This window comes from Nicotiana tomentosiformis, chromosome 7, assembly GCF_000390325.3.
Source record: "Nicotiana tomentosiformis chromosome 7, ASM39032v3, whole genome shotgun sequence".
Classification (NCBI taxonomy): domain Eukaryota; kingdom Viridiplantae; phylum Streptophyta; class Magnoliopsida; order Solanales; family Solanaceae; genus Nicotiana; species Nicotiana tomentosiformis.
The window spans coordinates 27,997,871-28,020,167 of record NC_090818.1 but is presented as its reverse complement, the minus strand read 5'-3'; the positions used below and the strand labels follow the sequence as shown (position 1 = coordinate 28,020,167).

The 22,297-nt window shown below is 37.9% G+C and overlaps 1 protein-coding gene across 1 annotated transcript; it reads left to right on the top strand.

The window, feature by feature from the left end:
• The first annotated feature begins 2,196 nt into the window (after positions 1 to 2,196).
• Positions 2,197 to 21,884, top strand: LOC104098303 (MICOS complex subunit MIC60, mitochondrial). Its single transcript, XM_009605000.4, has 12 exons — positions 2,197 to 2,389; positions 2,681 to 2,744; positions 7,905 to 8,624; positions 8,707 to 8,808; positions 8,929 to 9,069; positions 9,259 to 9,336; positions 9,552 to 9,644; positions 9,730 to 9,849; positions 11,491 to 11,568; positions 13,559 to 13,738; positions 20,819 to 20,920; positions 21,012 to 21,884. Exons 1-12 carry the CDS (start codon positions 2,379 to 2,381, stop codon positions 21,243 to 21,245), a joined length of 1,923 nt encoding a protein of 640 aa, XP_009603295.1. The 5' UTR covers positions 2,197 to 2,378; the 3' UTR covers positions 21,246 to 21,884.
• The last annotated feature ends 413 nt before the right edge of the window (positions 21,885 to 22,297 follow it).

Here is a 22,297-nt window from a genome sequence, read left to right as displayed (position 1 = left end):
AGATAAATATTTTTTCTATTTGAATATTGTATGTGTCGTACATGAATCAATTAAGCAAATATTTTTACAATTGAAATTTGATCCAAGTTTGCTTTGAGAGATATCCATATTTTCTTCCCATGGTTTGACATATAAAAGAAGTATATGAATAAATATTAGTATTTTTAGAGAAAAAGGAAAAGAAATAAAGTTAAACCAATAATTCAATAGTGACCTTTTAGTGCATTTTCTGGCAAATTCTAATTATTATACAAATAATTACGCAGCAAAAATAATACAATTACAAGTACATTACACATATGACTAATACAACTATAATAAATTTATTTACATGTATAAGTTATTTGCATTTTTTTACACATTGTGTGAAAAATAATTGATCTGTGTAAGAAAAGAACATATTTAGCTGCTTCTCTTTTCTTTATTCATAATATTTCAGCCATGTATATGAAAAAGAAATTAAGGGTGAAGTAACAAAAGTTGTTCTAGGGTGCTTGTAAACCTTTTCTTAAAGAGAATTAAAGTAACGTAAAGAAAAATCAAAAGCGTTAAAAGATTACTGAGACTAGGACCCTAATTACTTAGATATTACTCATTGTTTTGTGAAATTTATGGAATCTCGAAAATACATATATTTTTAAGAACTACATAAGAAATATTATTATGTGCAATAAAAATTACAAGATGTTTATTCATTAGATACTACGAATAGGAAAACATAAAAATCAAACTGCTCAATCATCTTTAACCACAGATCCATCACCGATCGAGTGGTTTATTTTTCCACCCGAGTGCTCAAAAAAACATGCCACGTCCAAGTGGGTGATGTCAAATTCATTGTCATAGACAAAATTAACTTCGGGGGCTTTATTATTTAGAGATGCTTGATAAAGCTCAACCAAATATTGTGGTATGCGATAAATATTTGCCCAATGCCCTTTTTCACCGCAACGATAACATTCGGTTTCTGAACTATTTGCCTTTGGCCCTTTCCACTTTTGGCGATTATTTTTCTTTAGGGGGTGATTAACACCAGAAAAATTTCTTCCTTGGCCACGGCCACGACCATGACCACGAACAGGGCCACGACCTTTTCCACGTTTAGAATAATGAGAATACACCTCATTTCACTTCAAGTAATGGTGTAGACCCAGTGGGTCAATTTTCGTGATTTCTCATGAGCAAGTCGTTGTTTCGTTCAGCCACAAGGAGAAGAGAAATCAACTTAGAATACTTCTTGAAACCTTTCTCTCTATATTGTTGTTGCAAGGCCATATTGGAGGCATGAAACGTTGTGAATGTTTTTTCAAGCATATCATAGTCAGTGACAATATCTCAACAGAGTTTCAATTTAGAAGTAATTCTGAACATCACAAAATTATATTCAGAAACATACTTAAAGTCTTGGAGCCTCAGATGAGCCTAATCATATCGTGCATGTGGAAGAGTGACCAACTTTAAGTTGCCATATCTTTCCTTTAAGCCATTTCACAAAACAAGTGGATACTTGACTGTGAGATATTCTATCTTCAACCCTTCATCAGGGTGATGGCGCAAGAAAATCAAGGCCTTAGCACATTCATGGGTAGATCTTTATTTCTATCTTTAATGGCGTCTCCAAGACCCATTGCATCTAAATGGATTTCAGCATCTAACACCCATGTCATATAGTTCTTGCCCGAAATTTCAAGGGCAACGAACTTTCTTTTCATAATATGAGTCATAATTAAAAGAGGAGAAACGTTATACCTTAGTCTTCTCAAATAGCTTCTTGAGACGGTAGAGTCTCGTGCTGATAACATGTTATAAAATATAACTCAAAGTAATAATATATAACAAGGAAAAACAAGCCAAGAGATATATAGAGAAATGGAGAATAGATTCTTATTTCTTCTTCAATTGTGTGTATTTTCCTATCTATTACAAGGCCTTTATATATGCATGAATAGTGAAGAAAATATGTCATTGAATATGTATTTGATATTTTTTATAACAACTAACAAATTGTTCTTCTAGTCTTCAATTAAAAAGTAAACTTGTTCTTTTACGTGTAGGTTGATCTGATTTATATTTAGTTGTTTTGATTTTTTATAGGTAGAAATCTATTGCAGTAATCTATTTTTTTTATTAAAATAATACAGTAAAAGGTGAAAATTTGTCGGAATACAAAAAGTAAAAAACATTTAACTAAAAAGAAGAGAAATTAAAAAAAAAGAAAAGTTCCGGATGCACAAATAGAGAAAAAATGGTGCAAGAGAAACAGAAATCGCCGCGCTGAAGCATTTTCAGTCCGCCATTGGCGCGAGCTTCCTCTTAGACAAAGCTATAAATAAATCAACTCAATTTACCAGCTTATTTGGGCGCCAACCCCTTTCACCATGTTTCGAAGGTAAACCTAAAGCAAATCTGAATTTGTACCGTATCAATATCTACTCTAATATTCATAGGTTTTGTTCATTAATTAGGTTATTAAGAACATAAATTATGCTAATTCTTCCGGATTATGGATAGTTAGTTTGTGATTGTCCATATTATTATTGATTTTACTAATTAAAAACACTAGTAGTATTAATTTTACAAAACTATTTGAATTAAACGAATTAGGGTTCTGAGATGAATTTTTGTTGCTTGAAATGAGAACAAAGTCGTTGAGCTAATTTCTTCTACTTTTCTTTTTTAGGTCCATCCTGCGACTTTCGGCTGGTCAATCAGTAAAAAGAATTCCAATAGAGGCTACAACACAGGTACTTTTAGACTATCCTCTTATTTTCATGTAAAATCAGATAAAGATGTTCTCTATTATTTATTTATTTACTATTTGTTTATCTTTTGTCGGTGCTGGGGAGCCAAACAAAATTTATTGATTGGTGATTAACATATCTCCGGCACTTTTGGTGTATCACATTATGCAGCAGCTTTGTATGGTGTCTCCATTTCATGATTACCATTATGGAAATAAATGTTGGGTGGTGTTAATGAAGTAAATTTGTTATCTTCTGCCACCCATTATAGTAATTTTAACTAGTTTATGAGGATATTGGATTTGCATAATGAAATACTCCTAATTAAGTGGTGCTGGCTATACATATAGATGCTGAGTATTTGGCTTTCAGACAAAGGCACAGGGAAAAGGTTTTGTTCATTAAAGTTTAATAGAAGGTGGATCATAGGTGATGGTTGTTAATCTAGTTGGAAGCACAGATGAAGGATGAGAGAAGATGTTCCATAAAGGGCGCGGTCCTTAAAAGTTTCCTGTTTAAGTGAATATGTGGTGATTATCTTATCTTTTCTTTTGCTTTCCTCCTTAGCACAAGCAATGAGGGATTAGGGAGGGAAATGTGAAGGGAAATGCAGTCTTGGGTGGGTATCACATTTTCGTCTACTGTAACATAAGTAAAATTGGAAAAGAACATAACCAAAAATTTGTTGGATGTTAGCATTCTGTACTAGTTTGTGTTATTTTCTTCTTTGCAAAATTGAATACCCAAGCCATATATCTTTGGTTAACGAAATAAAACAACTTTCTGAAAGACAAACATAAAGCTAAAAAAAAACAACCAAAAGACTGTCAACCAAAAAAACTTACTCCTACTATAATCCAAATATTTTTGAATGTTATCTCTACGACTATTTTTATGAGCTTTTACCTTTTTCTATTTTGACCTATTTTTCCATCTTTGACATTAATTTATCTTTTTTGTAATTTGTTTTATCTTTTGTTAAGATAAATAATTTTATTGATTTGAAAAACTCTCGTGTACAAGTAGTTTACCCAAAAAAATGAGAGCACACACCAAAATATAGTTTTGTACGATGACACACAATCTTATGTACAAACAGGAACCTCATAGGTGCAAAAGCTAATTAAGAATTATTGGCTTCTCCTTAAATATAGAAAGAAAAAATATAGGAAGTTATTTTCTATCCCCTCAAAAGTTATGCTATTTCTTCCCTTTCATAGGACCCGCATGATAGCTAGACGGGCATCATTATATGCCCTAACATCTTCTGTTCCTTCTTATAAAGGCTCAGTCATGTAGCGCATGCTTAGTTGACATAACGTCATCGAATGCACCCTGAACCAATTCAGAGCTACCTTCCTCACCAAAAATCTGTGATGGCATGGCTTTATTGTAAACATTTCATAGCTCCTTGCACCCAACTTCCACTAGTCATGTCCATTGAATGTGGCGTTCTATTTGTAGAGCTTATTGATCAGCATTTTGAAATTCATTACCTTGATGACCACTTAAAGGACTGTCACCTCAAGTCCTTCCCTATTATTGTAGTCGTTGTACTCTCCAATTGACCAAGTGATACTTGCCAGTTTCATCTGCCGAATGGGCCTTTCCACCTTTTCCATCATACTAGTGTTGTAAATAGCGCTCGCCTCAGCGCTAATAGCGTGAGGCGATGCGAAGCGGAGGCTTAACGCTATTTTCATCTGAGGCGTAGCATTTTCTGACAAGCGACAGCGAGGCGACGAAGCGGCAACGAGGCGACGAGGCGTGGAGGCGACAGAAGCGTTGCTTTTTTAAACTAAAAAAAATGACAAGAGACATAAATAAAACATTAGGGTTTCTTCTCTTCAAACCACTTCTTCCTCTTTCAGCAGTCAGCACAGCCGCAACTCTTCTTCGAGTTTCAGGTACTGATTTTTCTTCTTTCTTTCTTTTTTCTTCTTTCTTTCTTTTTCTTTTTCCGGCAGTAAGCCCTCTATTTTCTGGCAGCAAGTCCTCTCTTCTTTCTTCTTCCGGCAGTAAATCTTCTTTGTTCTTCTTCTTTGCGGTAGCAACTGATTTCCGGCAACAACTGATTTCCGGCATAAATGTTCTTTCTTTCTTTTCTTTCACCTATGTTTTCTCTCTTTTCTACTCGTCTTTCTTCTTCTGTTTCTCTTTTACTCTATTTTTTCAGTTTTTGTATACAAGTAATTGCATATTAACTTCTCTCTATAATTATAATTAGAATTAACTGTTCTTTTCTCTCTTTAATTACAATTAGTTTCTCTCTTAAACAGTATATTCAATGAAATATTTACTAATATTTTATTATTATTGAGTTTTTGGTTATTTATATATGCAAATTTAATATTTTATTTTTTTTGTATTAATTGGCGCTTCACTGCAAAAAGGCGAGCGCTTCGCTTCTTGCTTCTCGCCTCAGCGAAGCAGGCACTCGTTGCTTTTTATTGCCTCTCGCTATTCAAAACACTGCATCATATTCGATCAATACTTTTCCATCATGCTCTTTTTTAATACTTTTTTCTCCCTTTTGACAAGTACCTCCTTTGCCACGTTGCTTGTCTCTTCTCAAATCTTTGAATTATCAGGTTCCACACAGATTGGTCCTTGTTTGAAGCACCACAAGGCAGTTTGAAGTAAATCGTCAGGAGAGGTCCAGTCCTGCAATCAAACACTTGTACTAGGTTTTCAATATTGTCCATATCGCTCATTAGTATTATCTCACACTTTCTGAGGCAGGTCTTGAGTCCTGACACTTTATGGAACCATACAATGATCTATCTCAAGGATGTCAACTGGGAAATATCTGCATCGCAGAACACCAATGTGCCATCCATGAATATAGGTGTGATTGATTGTCACTCTACTCTGTTTCCCGATCGAAACAGTGAACCCCTCAAATAGCCTGCTGCAACTGCTGTGTGCATCATTTTGCTCAAAGGTTTTATTACTAAGGTGAACAACATAAGAGATAACGGGCCTTCCTACTACACGTCCCTTGAGCTTCCAAAGAACCAAATGAGCTTCCATTTACTAAGACAAATTTTTTGTTTGTTCAGATACAAGACTTGATCTACTTACTCTATCGATCCATGAACACATTTCCTCATTGCAACAGAATCCAAGAACTGTTAATTCACATGATCATATGCCTTCTCAAGGTCAATTTTGCACAAAATCCCGGGCTTTCCCTCCGTACTCCTTGATCCACTGTTGCGTTTGTCACCAAAGTCACGTCTCAAATCTCTCTCCCTCTCACAAACACGTGATCTCTGAACTCTTCATAATTCTCCTAGCCACCGCGAACAAGATCATAGCTTCCGAGTTGGCGAGTTCCGACTAGCCGACCCATCTAACGAAGTGTCTAACTAGGCAATTTCTCAACAAACAAAAAGCCTTTGCTCTTTTGTTTGTGTTTGTGAGATACACGTAAATGGGTTGTTTTCCAGTTTCCAATCTTTTGCAGTTTCTTTCCAAATCTAGCATTAGTCATGTCAAACAATCTTTGTATGTATGTAGTTTGAGCTTTTGAGCCTATTGAGAGATAAACAAGCCATCCTCTGAATCCTATCAAATTAACTCCAAACGACACCAATTTTTATAGACAAGTTCTAAATACCATAACTGACCTATTCCAAGTCCCAAAATCAAATTCCAAGCTCGAAAGCTAAAAGTTAACCTACTGTCAAACTTTTTAACTTCAAATAGCTATGTTTCGCCAAATTAATCTACGGACTTCCGAAATCAATTTCAGGCATACGCCTAAGTAGGAAATCACGATACGAAACTATCGAAGCCATCAAAATACGGTTCTGGGGTCTTTTTCACAAAAGTCAAAGTTTGGTCAACATTTCTAATTCGATGAGGACTCAACTACATAGTAGGTACCTAGCCAGTTGCTGAAATTCGGCACATGCACTGGTGTGTAAAGCCCTCTCCCGAAAACCTGCTACTCTGAGTTCAGATTTTTTTATCCCGTGCTGCTTCTTTTAAATGTAAAATTTCTATCATATTTTATCGTTTTTCATAGTGATATATGATACAAACTTACTTTTTCTTCTTGCAGATGTTACTCTAGCAATATTGTTAGAACATTTACGTATTGTATTTGGAGTTAACAATGTAGAAGTTGATTAATAGATTTTGCAAAGTACAGATTTGCCAATTATAGTTTTATGTTGAAAAACATCCAATCCAATACCAATTTTTTCTATTACTTTTATTCAAAAATCAGAGACCTAAACACAAATTGTATCTTGTAAAATAAAACCTGTTCAAATGCCTCCCAGATGTGGGTCTTTCTATGTTTCTTATCAAAATTCTCGAGCTTCAAAAAAAGGTCTGGGCTAAATTTGAAGAAGTCTGCTCCTTGTTGTGTATTTTGCGTTGTTTATAGTGCTTCTTATGACAAGAAGAAGAAAGAACCATTTTTATTAGCTGTGACATGGGCAAACTTGAATATCTTGGGGGTCTCATGGTGACGGGGTAAAATGTGGAACTTTTCAGAATTTTGGATGCTGTAAGTGGTTTTTGTGCTTTTTTGTTTTTTGTTTTTTTGTTTCATTCTCTTACATTAGCATTTTCATAAAGGAAGAGTAAATATGATTTTGAAGAGAGTAAAACGTTGTCTAACCATGAGGTTATGAGTTTGAGTATCTAAGGGAGCAAAAATGGGGGAGAGCCACTGTTAATTGATAAGGAGATTGCCATTGCTGCAGGTTTTGACAAAATGGGCGATGTGTTGGATTGCCTTGTGGGTAAGGGGGTTGTAGGGTAAGGTAGGTTTAGGTTTACCATATCAAAAAAATAAAAAGAAAATGAAGAAAGAATAAATATTGGACAAACTCTTTTGATTAGTGCTACCAAAATGAGTTGGTGCATTGTTGTTAATTGTGATGCATCATTGGAGGTAGAACAAATCTAATGCCATTGCAGAAAAACACAATGATCTGGCATAAGTGGACCTTCCTGGCAATGCTCAGAATTTTGATTTTAGTCTTCGATTCCCTTGCTTTTTCCTTTTTCCCTTTATCACACGAAAAAAGAAAAAGGAAAAAAAGGATTCATTGCATTTTCTTTGAGTACTGGTGTTATGTCTTACAATAAGTAGATCACATTGAATTTCTGTATACCCATTTGTTTCTCTGTATATTGGTTCAGGTGCCTTCCTATCTTTTTTCCAGAAGAGAGTTCTCAGTCTCACCCAAACAAAATGGGCCACCACGGGGGCCAGGTTCAACTGGCAAGCCCCCAGAGACAGAGAGTCTCTTGCCAAGATTTATTATTGGATCTGTTGCTTTAGGTGCTGGATTTATTGCAGCTTATCAAACTGGATATTTGGATAAATACCTCGTTAAAGAGCCACATTCTACCCCCGAATTAGCCAGGACAGGAACTGCCATTCAAGATGGGAAGGAGCTAAAGGGTAGTAGTGAAGTTTCACAAGATAGTGAAACTTTAGAAAGACCAGATCCTGAGTCTAAATTTGTAGACTCTGATAGTGTGGAGCAAACTGACAAGAACATTGGAACTCTACAAGATCCCTCTGGACCAGAAGAGCCAAGTAAAATGGAAGCAGAAAGTCAATTTCAGTTAAAATATTCACCAGAAACTACTGGTGGAGAAGCCAACTATACTGAAGTAAAAGAATTATCACCCAGCTCCCATCAGGAAAGTGTGACACCTGATGAAACAAGACTTAATTATACTCAATCACCTGAAGACACGTTGGACACAAAGAGCCCAGAGGTAACTACTGATGCCGTGCAGCCTGAGGCAATTGAAATCACTCCAACTCTTACGCAGGCTGATACATTTCAGAAGGAAAATGAGGCTAGTGCCATGCCCCCAGAGCATGTAACCAGTCAAGCCAAGATGGAGGTATAAAGCAACTTGTGCTAACACTTTTAACTTGTGAATTACAAGTTTTTGTCATGGTTCTCTAAAAAGCTACTTTTTGAAGGATGCTCCTCATCATGATGAAAATTCTAATTCCCTCCTTGATCAATACTGTTTAAGAGATGGGGGTGGAGCTACCACTACAGCCTCCTCTGACAAGCATAAGGTATATTCTCCTTCCTCATGCCCTCCCCCCCAGAAAAAAGCAAGAAGGAATAGACAAGGATATGAGGGAGAGAAAATCTCCTATTTGGTTTTCCTTAATCTCTGTGTTATGACTCTGAAGGTTATTGAAGGTCTGGGTGATGCCTATATATCAAAGGATGGAAAATTGGTGCTTGATTTCTTACAAGCGCTTCATGAAGCTGAGAGAAGACAAGCAGAGATAGATGCTCGTTTATTTGCTGAAGAAAAGAAATATATGAAGGTGTGAGACCTTTGGGAATTCAGCACAAATTTGAAAATAGGATGTAACGTTATTGTGGTGATGCTTTACTCTTAAGATTTGTGTTATTTCTTCCGCATGATTTGCTTTTTAACAGTGTTGCTGCTTATCATTGTTGTTATTGTTGTTATTATTATTATTATTAAAACCTTTTCTGCTCACCTGATTTAGGAGAAATATGAAAAGGAACTTAAAGATGCCAGGGCCAGGGAACTAATGTATGCTGAACGAGAGGCTTTACTGGATAAGGTTGTAGCTTATTTGTTTCTGGTTTCATATTTTACCCTCATATACGCTGCTGCAGTGCGTCATATCTTTTGTTCTTTATTCAACTATTCATGGCCACATTTCACTTTTTTTTAGGATCACGTGCGTGAATGGTCATCTTGGTTGATGATTTATCATTGCCTCTTCATGATCTTAATCTTTTTGTTGAACTGATTAATGATGGACCACTTTATTAGGAACTGAAAAAAGAAAGAGCAAAAGCCATCGCAGCTTTGAAATCACTTCAAGAAAAATTAGAAGAAGAATATAAGATGGAGCTCGAGGAAAAGGTGCTATTTGATGTTGAAAGTGTTTGCCAACTCTCTTAAGAATATATTTTCTGTCCAGCAGACTTATGGAGATTCGTAATTGCAGGAAGCTGAAGCAGAACTAAAGCTGAAAAAAACTCAGGAGTTAGGTAAAGCAGAACTGGATGCAGCTATTGCAAGTGAGAAAGCATCTCAAATTGAAAAAATGGCTGAAGCCAATCTCCATGTACAGTTTCTTGCTGATATTAATTTTCCACATATAGAAGTTACTCTTTTCATTTGATTTTACACCAATCTTTGTTATGCACATTCCAATTCAACTGAGAGTTAAAAACTTTCACTGCCTTGAAACATCTATACGAGGAGATTTTGGACCACAGTTAATGAAACCAGATAACTTGCTATCCTAAATTCTGTTTAGACCAACACCTGCATCTAGTTTTGTGCTAAACGGAAAAAACTTACTCCATCGTGACTGCTTCAGTAAAGTATTGTCGGTGGACAAAGCTCTCGTTTTGATTCATTTTTGTTTGTCAGATACAAGTACAATGTTTGTCTGATGTGCATTGGGAAATAACTGATGTAATTGACTGCAGTTATTTCTTCATTTTTTTTCATGAGTCTGTATTGCTTTATGTATGGGTTCATTTCTTGCTTTGGCTATGGGATTAGATTTCACATGACTGTAAGTTCAATAATGTTTAAGGCAGGAGATGCCTTGTACGTTTGGTGCGAGAACAAATTACATTCTTTGTCATGTTATTTAGCATTCAACGTTTATGGGCTGCTTAACGTATGTTTCTTCCTTCTTCCCAGTAGGAATCTTACTACTTGCAATAAAGGTAAATTGCAGAATTGTCCTAATGCTGAATGCTTGCTGAAAGGTCTATATCATAATCCTTTACAACAACAATAACAATTACGCCTCAATCTATATGAATCATCTTTGTATTTTGTTCCGTTCAGAACCGTTCATACCAATACTCAATAGTTCGAGGTTCTAACTCTAGACTTTCTCTACATACTCCTGGCATAAGAATCTCTAACCATGCTAAAATAGCTCCTACCGAACTTTGGACTTGTTGCAAGTGAACCAACCTTGCAAGCTTTAATTCTAACTAGTTGGTGTCACCTACATTGGCTTTTGCTTCCATCCAATTTTTGCTAAGTTGTATGGAGAAATTGTCGGTCTTTAGAAAATAACTCCCTTCCGGCTTCCATATATCTTTAGGTCTCCCTCATCCTCCTTTTTACACCTTAAATTATGATGGTGTCAGTCGGAAAAAAAACTTCATGGTGTCATACTTACAAGTCGGTGCATTTGGAAATTTACGTAGGACATATCCAAACAATCTCATGTGATCTTCTCTTATCTTATTCTGTGCTACTTGCACTTTCTGTGAGATGTTATGATTTTTTATTGTCTAACATGGTGTGAGTGCGTATTCATCTTAACATATGCATCTATGTGATGCTCATCTTGTGAATATGTTAGCATTAGAGGCCCAATATTTTACCCTGAGAAAGCCCAAGATTCACTCCCACATAACATTGCTATTCTTAGAACCGTTCTATAGAACTTGTCTTTCTTTGGTAGGTATCCTCCTACCGCAGAACACTCCAGCAACATTCCGCTTTTTCAAACAATCTTTTCAATTTTATGTGTTGCATCTTCATTTATACCATTCTGAGCATTAACCTAGATATCTTCTTATGCTAGCTAAATTTGCAGTGTATATGTTCGTACGTCTACTTATCTTAAAACACTATTCTCTAGAGTGTTTCTCCATAGTTCATTTGTCTAAGTGCTTGACATTTTCTATGGCTGATTTGATTTGATTTGATTTGAATTGTTATTCTTTTGCAGATAAATGCTCTGTGCATGGCATTTTATGCACGGTCTGAAGAGGCTCGCCAGAGTCATTCTGTTCACAAGCTTGCCCTGGTAACGTATCTACCTCTGCGCTTTTCTTTTTATTTTTCTATTCTCTCTCCTTTTTAAAAAGTGTCTTTTATCCTGAGGTTGGGCGTTAGACAATATATAAATAAATTCCCTCATTCTGAAGAAGAATCTCGCCATCAGGGATGAAATTACATCCTTAATCCAGAGTATTGTTGAACTACTAACAGAATGTTATCGTATATGGTTGCTATATTTCCATCTGCACATATGTTTGTGTATATGGGTTTGTTACATTGCCCTCTCCACATATATGACGCCACTGCAAGACCTCTTACTGGTAGTCCTTTCTTTATGTATATGACTGCCCTGCTAGAATTTGGGAACATCTGGTATCATGTCCAAAAAGTCTAAAGCAAACTTTTAAGTTCAATTCGAATTTTCAGACGATCAATTTCAACTCAACTAGAAACACCTCGGAAGTTGAAAGCCATAAATCAACCATTTTAATACTTGATAACATCCATTCCATCCTTTCTCAGCTGATTTTCAGTTCACTTCTGTTTACTAATCATTGCATGATTGAGGTTGGTGCTACTGGACTCGCTTTGCCTGTGCCCTGGTAAGGAGGTTAGTTAAAGACTCTAATATCTGTTGAATGTCACCTTTTAGAGCCTGTTTGACCAAGCTTCCGGGTGGAAAAAGTACTTTTTGAAAAATTTAAGGTGTTTGGCCAAAATGAAAAAGTACTTTTGAGCAACATAAGCAGTTTTTCCGTTTTGGGGAAAAACTACACATTCTAGCTTCTTCTCCCTAGAAGCAGAAGCAGAGAATCAATTTGTTCAAGACAAAAATAACCTTACGATAAATTTATATTTTCCAAATTATCTCTCATTAACATTTTTCTTTTCCTTTTCCTTTTTCTTTTTATTTCTACTATACATTTCTTCTCTTTTTTATTTTAATCAAATTTTTATTCTCTTTCTCCTGTTCCTAAGAGTAGGTTTTAAATTTATATTGAATGATGTATTTTGAAGTATTTAAATTATCATGTAAACAATATGTAATCCAAACACTCAATGTTATTGCTTTGGAATAACTATATTTTATATTGACTGGAATTTTTAAATTATTATTTTACTTTACGTTTTGTATTTTAATTGAATTCTTTTATAATAGTTATTTAAACTTATTTTCTTTTCTAAATAAAACTAATTGCAAATTAAACCTTTACTCTCCTTTTTCGTAATTTGATACTTAAAAGTACTTTTTTAAAAGATTGACCAAACACAATGAGCTTCAAAAAGCACTACTCAAACGAATTGGCCAAACATAAACTCCTATTTTGCAAAAGTACTTTTTCAAAACGCACTTTTGAACGAAAGCACTTTTCAAAATAAGCAGTTTTTGGCAGCTTGGCCAAACGGGCTCTTAGTAATATCAACCATTGGTTTTCAACATTTCATCTTCGGTCTCTAATTTCCTTAAATTGGTGGTGTTGAAATTTGGAAGGGACTAGTTTTGTGTGTGTGTGTGTGAGAGAGAGAGAGAGAGTGAGAGAGAGAGAGAGAGTATTAAGAGAAAGAAATTCAGACTGTAATACAAGGTGATATATTACTCATTTTGACGTTGAAAGTTAAAACCATATTGATGTTACCTTACTGAAAAAGGAACAGAAAAGGGGAGGCTAAAACCATATTGTCAATAAAAACAAATAACTTTTGGAATATACACAGATTATCCATCTAAAATACAAGAAACGTAATGCATCCAACCAGAATAATAGCACAGTGGTTGTTAATGAGGAAGAACGGGGGTGTTCTGACACTGATTTGGTCTTTGTTTGTTGAGCTGTTTAACCAGTTAATTTCTATAATTGTATTGTCAGGCCAACTGCTTAAGTATCCCTTTCTTTTAAGTGTTAGCGAGGGTATTCGAAGGGAAAAAATGGGAACAAACAATGCTAACCCACTTACTCAACCCTGTATAAGTCTACAGGCTATACATGCGATCCTTTGATTGTTTATTGTTGCAGGGGGTGCTTGCTCTGGAAGATGCACTGTCGAGGGGTTTACCAATTCAAAAAGAAATAGAAGTTCTTCACACTTCTCTTGAAGGAATAGATAACAACTCACTGCTGGAATTGGTTCTATCATCTCTTCCTGAGGAAACACGGAGATATGGTTCAGATACTGTTTTACAACTGAATCATAAGGCAAGTATCTGAAGCACTGCGATATTATGCATTGTACTGTGATTTAGTGTTGAACATTTCCTTTTTTTACCAAGTAATAAGATTTTATAAACTATGGGCAGAAAATCACCCATATACAACAAGTATACCAAAAAGTAGAAAACCTTACAAAATGATATGATTTTCACGAACGACACCCAATCTTCTATACCTATAGGGACCTCATGGGTGCACCTAAAGAAAAGGGATAGAAGACTATTCCTCAAGTGTAGAAGGTCCTCTCTATTTCATCAAAAGCTCTTCGTACCGGTGTAGGGCTAGTCTCATAATGTCTTGTCTTAGAATGTTAGTAGTACATGTTGTTTTCATACTATTTTTCCACTCCGGTTTCCTAGTATCTTGCCATTGTTACTGCATGTTGCTATTGCTTTTTCCATCTATTTTTCTGGCTCTTAGGGTGCTGGTACTATCTTTCTGGCCTAGTATCTTGCCATTGTTGTTGTTACCACTAAGTGCAAGTGGAGCAACATCCCACGACTTGTGTCTTCTCTTCCGTCTTCTAGGTCCAGCTAAATAATACATTTCTGATTGTGCCTGACATCACCCATTGAAGATCAAACCAGCATAGTATTTCCCACCACAATCGAGATGCTATCCAGCAACGTAAAAGGAGGTGATTGACGTCTTCACCCGATTCTTTACACATGTGAAATTGCTAGCTGCTTGCAACCTATGTTTTACCAAATATTTTAAAGCCTTGATGGTATATCCACTTAGTAACTTCTCTCTCCCTTATAGAAGAAAACAAAAAGGAATATTTTTTTTCCTTTTTCCTTTTAGCATAGTGCTCTTCCTGAGTGACACATTGCTGTTTCCTTTTGCTATGTTTTTACTGCTACAACAGGAGAAGTCTTCCCTTCTACGCTGCGTTCTTTTGTCTTCTGAACTTTCATGCTAAGTCCCAAAAAAAAAAACAGAAGAACCTGATACAATTACCTTCTCTCCATGTTGGTGAAGAAGAAACCATTAGCAATGGAATGGTACTGAAGGTGATAAATTGGTAAAGCAAAGATCCTCGTTACAAAGGAACTAGATCATTTACAACAACAACGACGACCCAGTAAAGTCCCGCAAGTGGGGTCTGAGGAGGGTAGTGCGTACGTAGACCTTACCTCTACCCTGAGGGGGTAGAGAGGTTGTTTCCGATGGACTCTCGGCTCAAGAAGACGGAAAGAGACAATATATTAGTACCATCAACAAAAACCATAGAAATAATAACACGATCACAAAAACCAGTAAATAGATGGAAAGCAAACAATAACCAGTAAATAAGACCCGACAATATGAATACGGAAGAGTAGTGTGAACACAACATTGACCACTAGCAATCTAAGACAAAATCCTATCAGATTAGCCTCACATAGTTATGAGTTAGAAATATGCTCAAGTACCTCCTAACCTACAATCTTAATGCTCGACCTCCACAGCTTCCTATCGAGGGCCATGTCCTCGGAGATCTGAAGCCCCGCCATATCTTGCGACTCGCATGATCACCTCTCCCCAATACTTCTTAGGCCGCCATTTACCTCTCCTCGTATCCACCAACGCCAACCGCTCGCACCTCCTTACCAGGGCATCTGGGCTTCTCCTCTGTACGTGCCCGAACCATCTGAGCCTCGCTTTCCGCATCTTGTCATCCATGGGAGCCACGCCCACCTTCTCCCGAATATCTTCATTCTTAATCTTATCCATCATAGTGTGCCCGCACATCCACCCCAACATCCTCATTTCTGCTACTTTCATCTTCTGGATATGCGAGTTCTTAATTTGCCACACTCAGCCCCATACAACATGGCCGGTCTAACTACCGCTCTATAAAACTTACCTTTGACTAGCGGTGACACTTTCTTGTCACACATGACTCTAGACGCTAACCTCCATTTCATCCACCCCACCCTATACGGTGTGTGACATACTCGTCGATCTCCCCATCCCCCTAGATAACCGACCCAAGGTACTTGAAACTGCCTCTCTTTGGAATGACCTGCGAACCAAGTCTCACGTCGATGCCCGCTTCCCTCGGCTTGACACTGAACTTACACTCAAGATATTCCGTCTTAGTCCTGCTCAACTTGAAACCCTTGAAACCCTTAGAATCAAGGGCCTGTCTCCAAACCTCCAGCCTCTCGTTAACGCCGCTTCGTCTCGTCTATCAGAACTATGTCGTCAGCGAATAACATACACCATGGCACCTCCCCTTGAATATGGTGTGTCAGTGTGCTTATCACCAGGGCAAATAAAAATGGGCTGAGCGCATATCATTGGTGTAATCCCATAGAATCACCTCCCACTGTCTTAACCCGAGTCTTAGCTCCATCATACATGTCCTTAATCGCCCTAATGTAAGCAACCAACACACCTTTAACCTATAGACATCTCCAAAGAACCTCTCTAGAAACCTTGTCATACGCTTTCTCCAGATCAATAAACACCATGTGCAGTTCCTCTTCCTATCCATGTACTGTTCCACCAACCTTCGAATAAGTTGGATAGCTTCCGTAGTAGAACGACCCGACATGAACCCGAACTGATTGTCAGATAGACACCGTCCTCCTCACACTCGCTTCTACCACCCTCTACCAAACTTTCATGGTATGACTCAATAATTTGATACCCCTATAATTGTTGCAACTCTAGATATCACCTTTGTTCTTGTACAACGAAACCACCGTACTCCACCTCCACTCATCCGGCATCCTCTTCGTCCTGAAAATAACATTAAACAGCCCAGTCAGCCACTCCAAACCTGCTTTACCCACACTTTCAAAATTCTACCTGAATCTCGTCAGGCCCGGTAGCTCTACCCCTGCTCATCTTACGCATAGCACCCACGACTTCCTCAACCTTGATGTGCCTACAGTACCCAAAGTCACGGTGACTCTCGGAATGCCTCAACTCGCCTAGCACAATATCCCGATCCCCTTCTTAATTCATAAGTTTATGAAAATAAGTCTGCCATCTCCGCTTAATCTGGGCCTCTCCCATCAATACTCTACCGTCCTCGTCTTTGATGCACCTCACTTGGTCCGGATCACTGCGTCGCGAGGGTCTCGCCCGGGATAACCTTGCAATCCTTACACAACCCTCCGTCGCACCTCCTAAGGAGAAGATAGTCAATCTGAGTCTTTGCCACCGTACTCTGAAAAGTAACCAAATGCTCCTCCCTCTTCGGAAAACTAGAGTTCACAATCACCAGCTCAAATGCCTTAGCGAAATCCAACAGCAAAATACTTCCTGCGTTCCTATCCCCAAAATCGAAGCCACCATACACCTCGCCATAGCCGCCTGCAGTCGACCCCCCTCTCAGCAGACATAATATTATGCACAATCTCATCCAACCCCTACCAAAATCGCCTCTTAACCTCCTCGTCCAAGCTCGCTTGAGGTGCGTAAGCGCTAATTACATTCAGGGTATACCCTCCCACGACTATCGTAATAGCCATAAACATGTCATCCCGCCTAACCTCTACCACAAACTCTGTAAGTTCCCTATCCACCAAAATACCCACCTCATTCTTACCCTTCGGGACTCCAGAGTACCACAACTTATACTCGTCCGCATCCCTCGCCTTCGATCCTACCCACCTAGTCTCCTGGACATACACTATATTGACCTTCCTCTTCTGGAGGATCTTTGCCAGCTCTATAGACTTACCCGTCAATGTACCTATGTTCCATGACCCAATTCTCAACCTATAAGCTCCCTTGTGCCCCTTACCTCCCTTGCCTCCTGTCCCACCCCCTGGCCTCCTCGAGGACATGACCTTACTCTACCATCCCATACTACAGTCACTATACCTACAAACAGACTAAGGAGAATCACCAACACACCATAGGCAAACGGACCAGACTAGGAGAAAACAAGTTGTAACTACAAGCACGCTAATTATATGATTTAAACAAATACGAACTAAAAAAGCAACAATTTAACTAACACAAAGGAAGAGAAAACAGGAAAGCGGGAGGTACCAACTCCCGGGAATAGAACCTGGAAATTGTCTTGGTGAACACGACGCTGTTGCGGCACCTGGCACGTTCACGTCCAACTTTCACCGCCCCTTACTGCTACTCGCCCTAGGAGCTCTCATATGTTTGCACGCGCGCTCCTCGCTCGTCTCCAATAGCCACCGCGTATTACCTGAAAGATACATAAAACCCAAGAACCAAAAAATGGGCTGCCTCCGCTACCGCTGGTGAAGCCCCAACAGAAACAAAGAAGAGAAAAACAAGAGAAAAGGAGGGAGAAAAAATAGTGGGGGTAATGTCCAAATAGTCTAACATACAAGTACAAAGAAGAAGGAAAGAAAGGGAAATAAGTGAAGAACATCATTTAGTTTACAATTTTTACGTAGTGATGCTTTTAATTCATTTATCTGTATGTGAAGTGTTAGAAGAGCTTTAACCCTGGTTCTCTTTGTTGTCCATCCAAGATTAGTGTTGTTCTGAGACCAGCTGTCAGGAAACCTAATCTAATTTGGGACTTCCAAGTTGTATTCCTGTTAATTTAATTCAATTTTAATTTCCACGATTTATAACTCCGTGTAGGACCGGTACTAAAATGAACCTGGGGAAGTTTCAAAGGTGGAACTCCATGGACGCGGTTGCATTGCAGTTTTTGGTTAAACTTCAATTCCTTTCTAAAATATTCTAAGGAAGCTTGTTAGACATTGAATTTTTCCATACCAAATCGGTTTGTATATGGGTGATAAGACTTGCAACCAATTTAGATATGATAATTGTTGTGAAGGTGCTATGATTGTTTGTTGAGAATGACAATGCAAAGAGAATGAGGAAGGGGCACAAAAAGATAAAATATTCTGGGTATGGGGCTAGGGCCAAACTTGACATTACACTGGCCTCTGAGTGGAAGACTGACAAGACTTGTGACGTGTCACAGAGTTACTGCAACAATTGTCTGACCAAAGTCTTCCCCTTGCTTTCCTTTTCGACTGGCATTATCACACCGCCATCACCAGAATTAATATGCCTTGTACAAGTTATTAGTTTGAAAATTGTGGGTTGGCGTAGGACCAGTAGTATTTAAGCTCTAAGGTTTGATATGATTCTTGTTGCCATCTGCAATATGCATGCATTTCCTTGATCTCGTAAAGGTTAACCGCTACTTTGCTAGGGTAACTGATCGGCTAGCTTGCTAGGCCCTGTTATCTCTCACAGTATGAATATGCCAATCAATAGAATGGTTGGCGATGTCAACCTGGGCTCTGAAGCCTTTAAGCAACCCTGATGGAGATGATTCCATATATGTTTTAGGAGAAGACATTCTTCACTTTTCCATTTGATAATCCAGGCTTCAATTTCCTTGGCAACGTAGAATGGATGCCTTCTCATTATCAGTACTTGGAAGCTAAGTCTGCCAACTTGCACGTCAAGTATGCGTTGACTGTCTATGAAGGCCGAGTTTACCTTCTGAGGTTCAAATGCTTGATGTAGTGTTGAAGACATAATTAAGTAAATAAAAATGTGCTCTCTAGCTTTTAGATGAGATTGTCACACACTTCAACATGGTAACAGAGCAAATATTACGACTAAGGGAATGGCGAACGACAAAGAAATTAACCCTGCTAACACCCAAGCCAACGTCACCCAGGATGCCGCTGGCAAGAATGGCTGCAACAGAAAGAGGAGTGTCGTCAATAAGAGCCAGGAGGTGCCGCACAAGGTTGTGTCAAACGAAGGTAACAGAGCAAATATTACGACTAAGGGAATGGCGAACGACAAAGAAATTAACCCTGCTAACACCCAAGCCAACGTCACCCAGGATGCCGCTGGCAAGAATGGCTGCAACAGAAAGAGGAGTGTCGTCAATAAGAGCCAGGAGGTGCCGCACAAGGTTGTGTCAAACGAAGGGCTTACGCCCCAAGAACCATCTGCCACTAAGGCGAGCGAGGATGAAGTGGAGGTCCTGCATGAGGGCGTCTCGCTCGGTAAAAAATGAGTTATAGGAGTGGACGTCTTGGTCAACGCTTGGGGAACAATACAAAAAGCTTCTTTTGACAATTCTCTTGTGTTCTTTCTATCATTCCCTTAGCGATTCTTAGTGTCTTAATTTGACTTGAAATAGCAAGATCGTGAGCAAGTTGTGCAAGAACATGAGCGAGTTATCAAGTGTTGCACATGCACTTAGTTTAAGACTAAGTATGGTACCAGAGTAGGCAAAGGTTCTGGGTTCGAGTCTCACCGTCACCCAATATAAAAAACAATTTCCACGTGTTTGACTCATATAAGAGAATCAAGCTCGCACGTGACGGAGCGTGTTGAAGACATAATTAAGTAAGTAGAAGTGTGCTCTCTCTAATAGCTTAAGCTTTTAGATCAGATGGTTAAAGGGTTTCTGAGTGCTTCACTATAGTATAGTTATTGTTGTCCTACCATGGCATATCAGAGTTTGAATTAATTTATGCTTCAAGAATTGAAAGCCTTACAATAGAATTCATTGGACCATTAGTTAAGACCATTTCTTCTGAAGGACTATTGTCACAAAATGGGATTTCACGTTGTTTGCTATCAAATTTAAAGCTAAAGATTTTCCCTAATGTTTGAGAAAGAAGATGCAGTGCTGTCAAAAAAATCCTAGAATTTCCCCTATACAGTTGATATTCTTCTGCAAGCTCGATGGATCTTTTTCTGGTTCCTAATTTCATGACCTGGTTGAATCTTCTCTCTTAAACAATATGCATGACTGTGATCGAGGAGGTTTGGTCACTGTTTAAATTATCCGAGTTTTCTATTTGTCTTTTTGATCATTTAATTAGCATGTCAACAGTTGACTTGTTCCTCAAGAATTGAAACTTAGGTTTCTGCTGGAAAGGTCTTTCTCTCCTTGCGCCTAAAATGTTTTTTGGTTTTTTTTTTTTTGGGGGGGGGGGGGGATAAATAGAGCAGGTTTTTTCTTTATTGGAATTTGTAGCTCTTACATTGAATTCTGCAGATCTTTTATTTGCTGTTACAATTTGTTGCTGATACTTCTACCATGAGCACAACATGGATGGTTCTGTGTCTAATTACTTATCATTTTAACAGTTTGATACATTAAAGGGGACACTTCGTCACTTTAGCCTGATTCCTCCAGGTGGTGGTGGGATATTGACACATTCTTTGGCTAGTGTTGCTTCCTGGTTAAAGGTTTCTTTGCTGTACCCTCCTTTGAGTTAAACTAATCTGATTATTGAAGTTTATTAAATTCATATGAGATAATTTTGTGTACTGATTTCAGGTAAAGGACGCTGACCGGTCTGGCGATGGAGTTGAATCCCTCATAAACAGAGTTGAAAGTTTCTTGGCTCAGGGGAAACTATCAGAAGCTGCTGATGCACTTGAGAAGGGTTTAAAGGGCACTCAGGCGGCGGGAGTTGTTGATGATTGGGTTAAGCGTGCTAGGAATAGAGCTATAACAGAGCAAGCACTAACCTTACTGCAATCTTATGCCACCACTATCAGCATAACTTGAAACCATGATTATTATAGCATCAAGGTTCAATTTATCTGCTGCCTACAGAAAATTGCTCAAGAATGGCGTTTTGATGATTAACATGTTGATATTTTCAGTGATTGCGACACTTACTTTTCATTTTTGTTGCAATCCAAGTAAAAGTAGTTATGCCTTTCTTGATCCGGGAATAATCTTCGTTGAAAGATACATCACTATTGAGCAGCATTGTCGTAAAACGGGCTACTTTTGTTCATTTCTTTTAGGTCAACCATGAAAAGGATATATTTAGCTGGAGTAACCATTGAATTTTTTTTTTTGGTGATGATCCTGTTAGCTGTTACCTTGTTTGGTATGTATAATAAAGGCAGCTCAGTCAACTGGATACTTCTTTGGCAGTTTTCCGTGGGAAAGCCAAGCATTTTCTCTCCTGTTTGAGGATAAGTGGACGTAATTCAACTTGAAACAGAAGCGGTTGAAATTTCTCAAGAAACATGTACATTCTAACAATTCTGGTTGAATTCATTGTGAAATTGTAATAAGGGCTTGAAGTTTCATTTGGATTCAGAAGTTCTAAAATATCGACTTAGAAAGCAAAAGGTTTCTTGTGAAAGTGTAACTTTAATGGGATTACGTGTTTATTATTGCACTTCCTTTTAATTGTTCTTAGTACCCGTGGGATCGTTAACCTTTTTCGTATCTAAAACCTGAAATTTTGATTGAGCTTCTTTCAGGCCTGTAGATAATAAGCTTCTGCAGAATCTGGACGCTACGCTTGCAGAAAATTCTTTTTATTGCTTTTAGAGTTTTGGAAAAATTACACGGTATAGCCACTCTAAAAATTAATAGTGCCAAATGTATAACTTGCCCTTTAGTTTTTGGTGTTTTATGCATTTTTCTCCCGTTAATATAGTTGTTGAAATAAAATAAAAACAGAACGAAAATAAGTGTTTAAAATGATTGTAGTAATAATTATTTAACTTTAGTTACAATTGCAAGACTAATATTTGCATGCTCTGCCATACTAGGTGGCAATTTGACAGTACAGTAGGTATAATAGATGCTCAACTTGA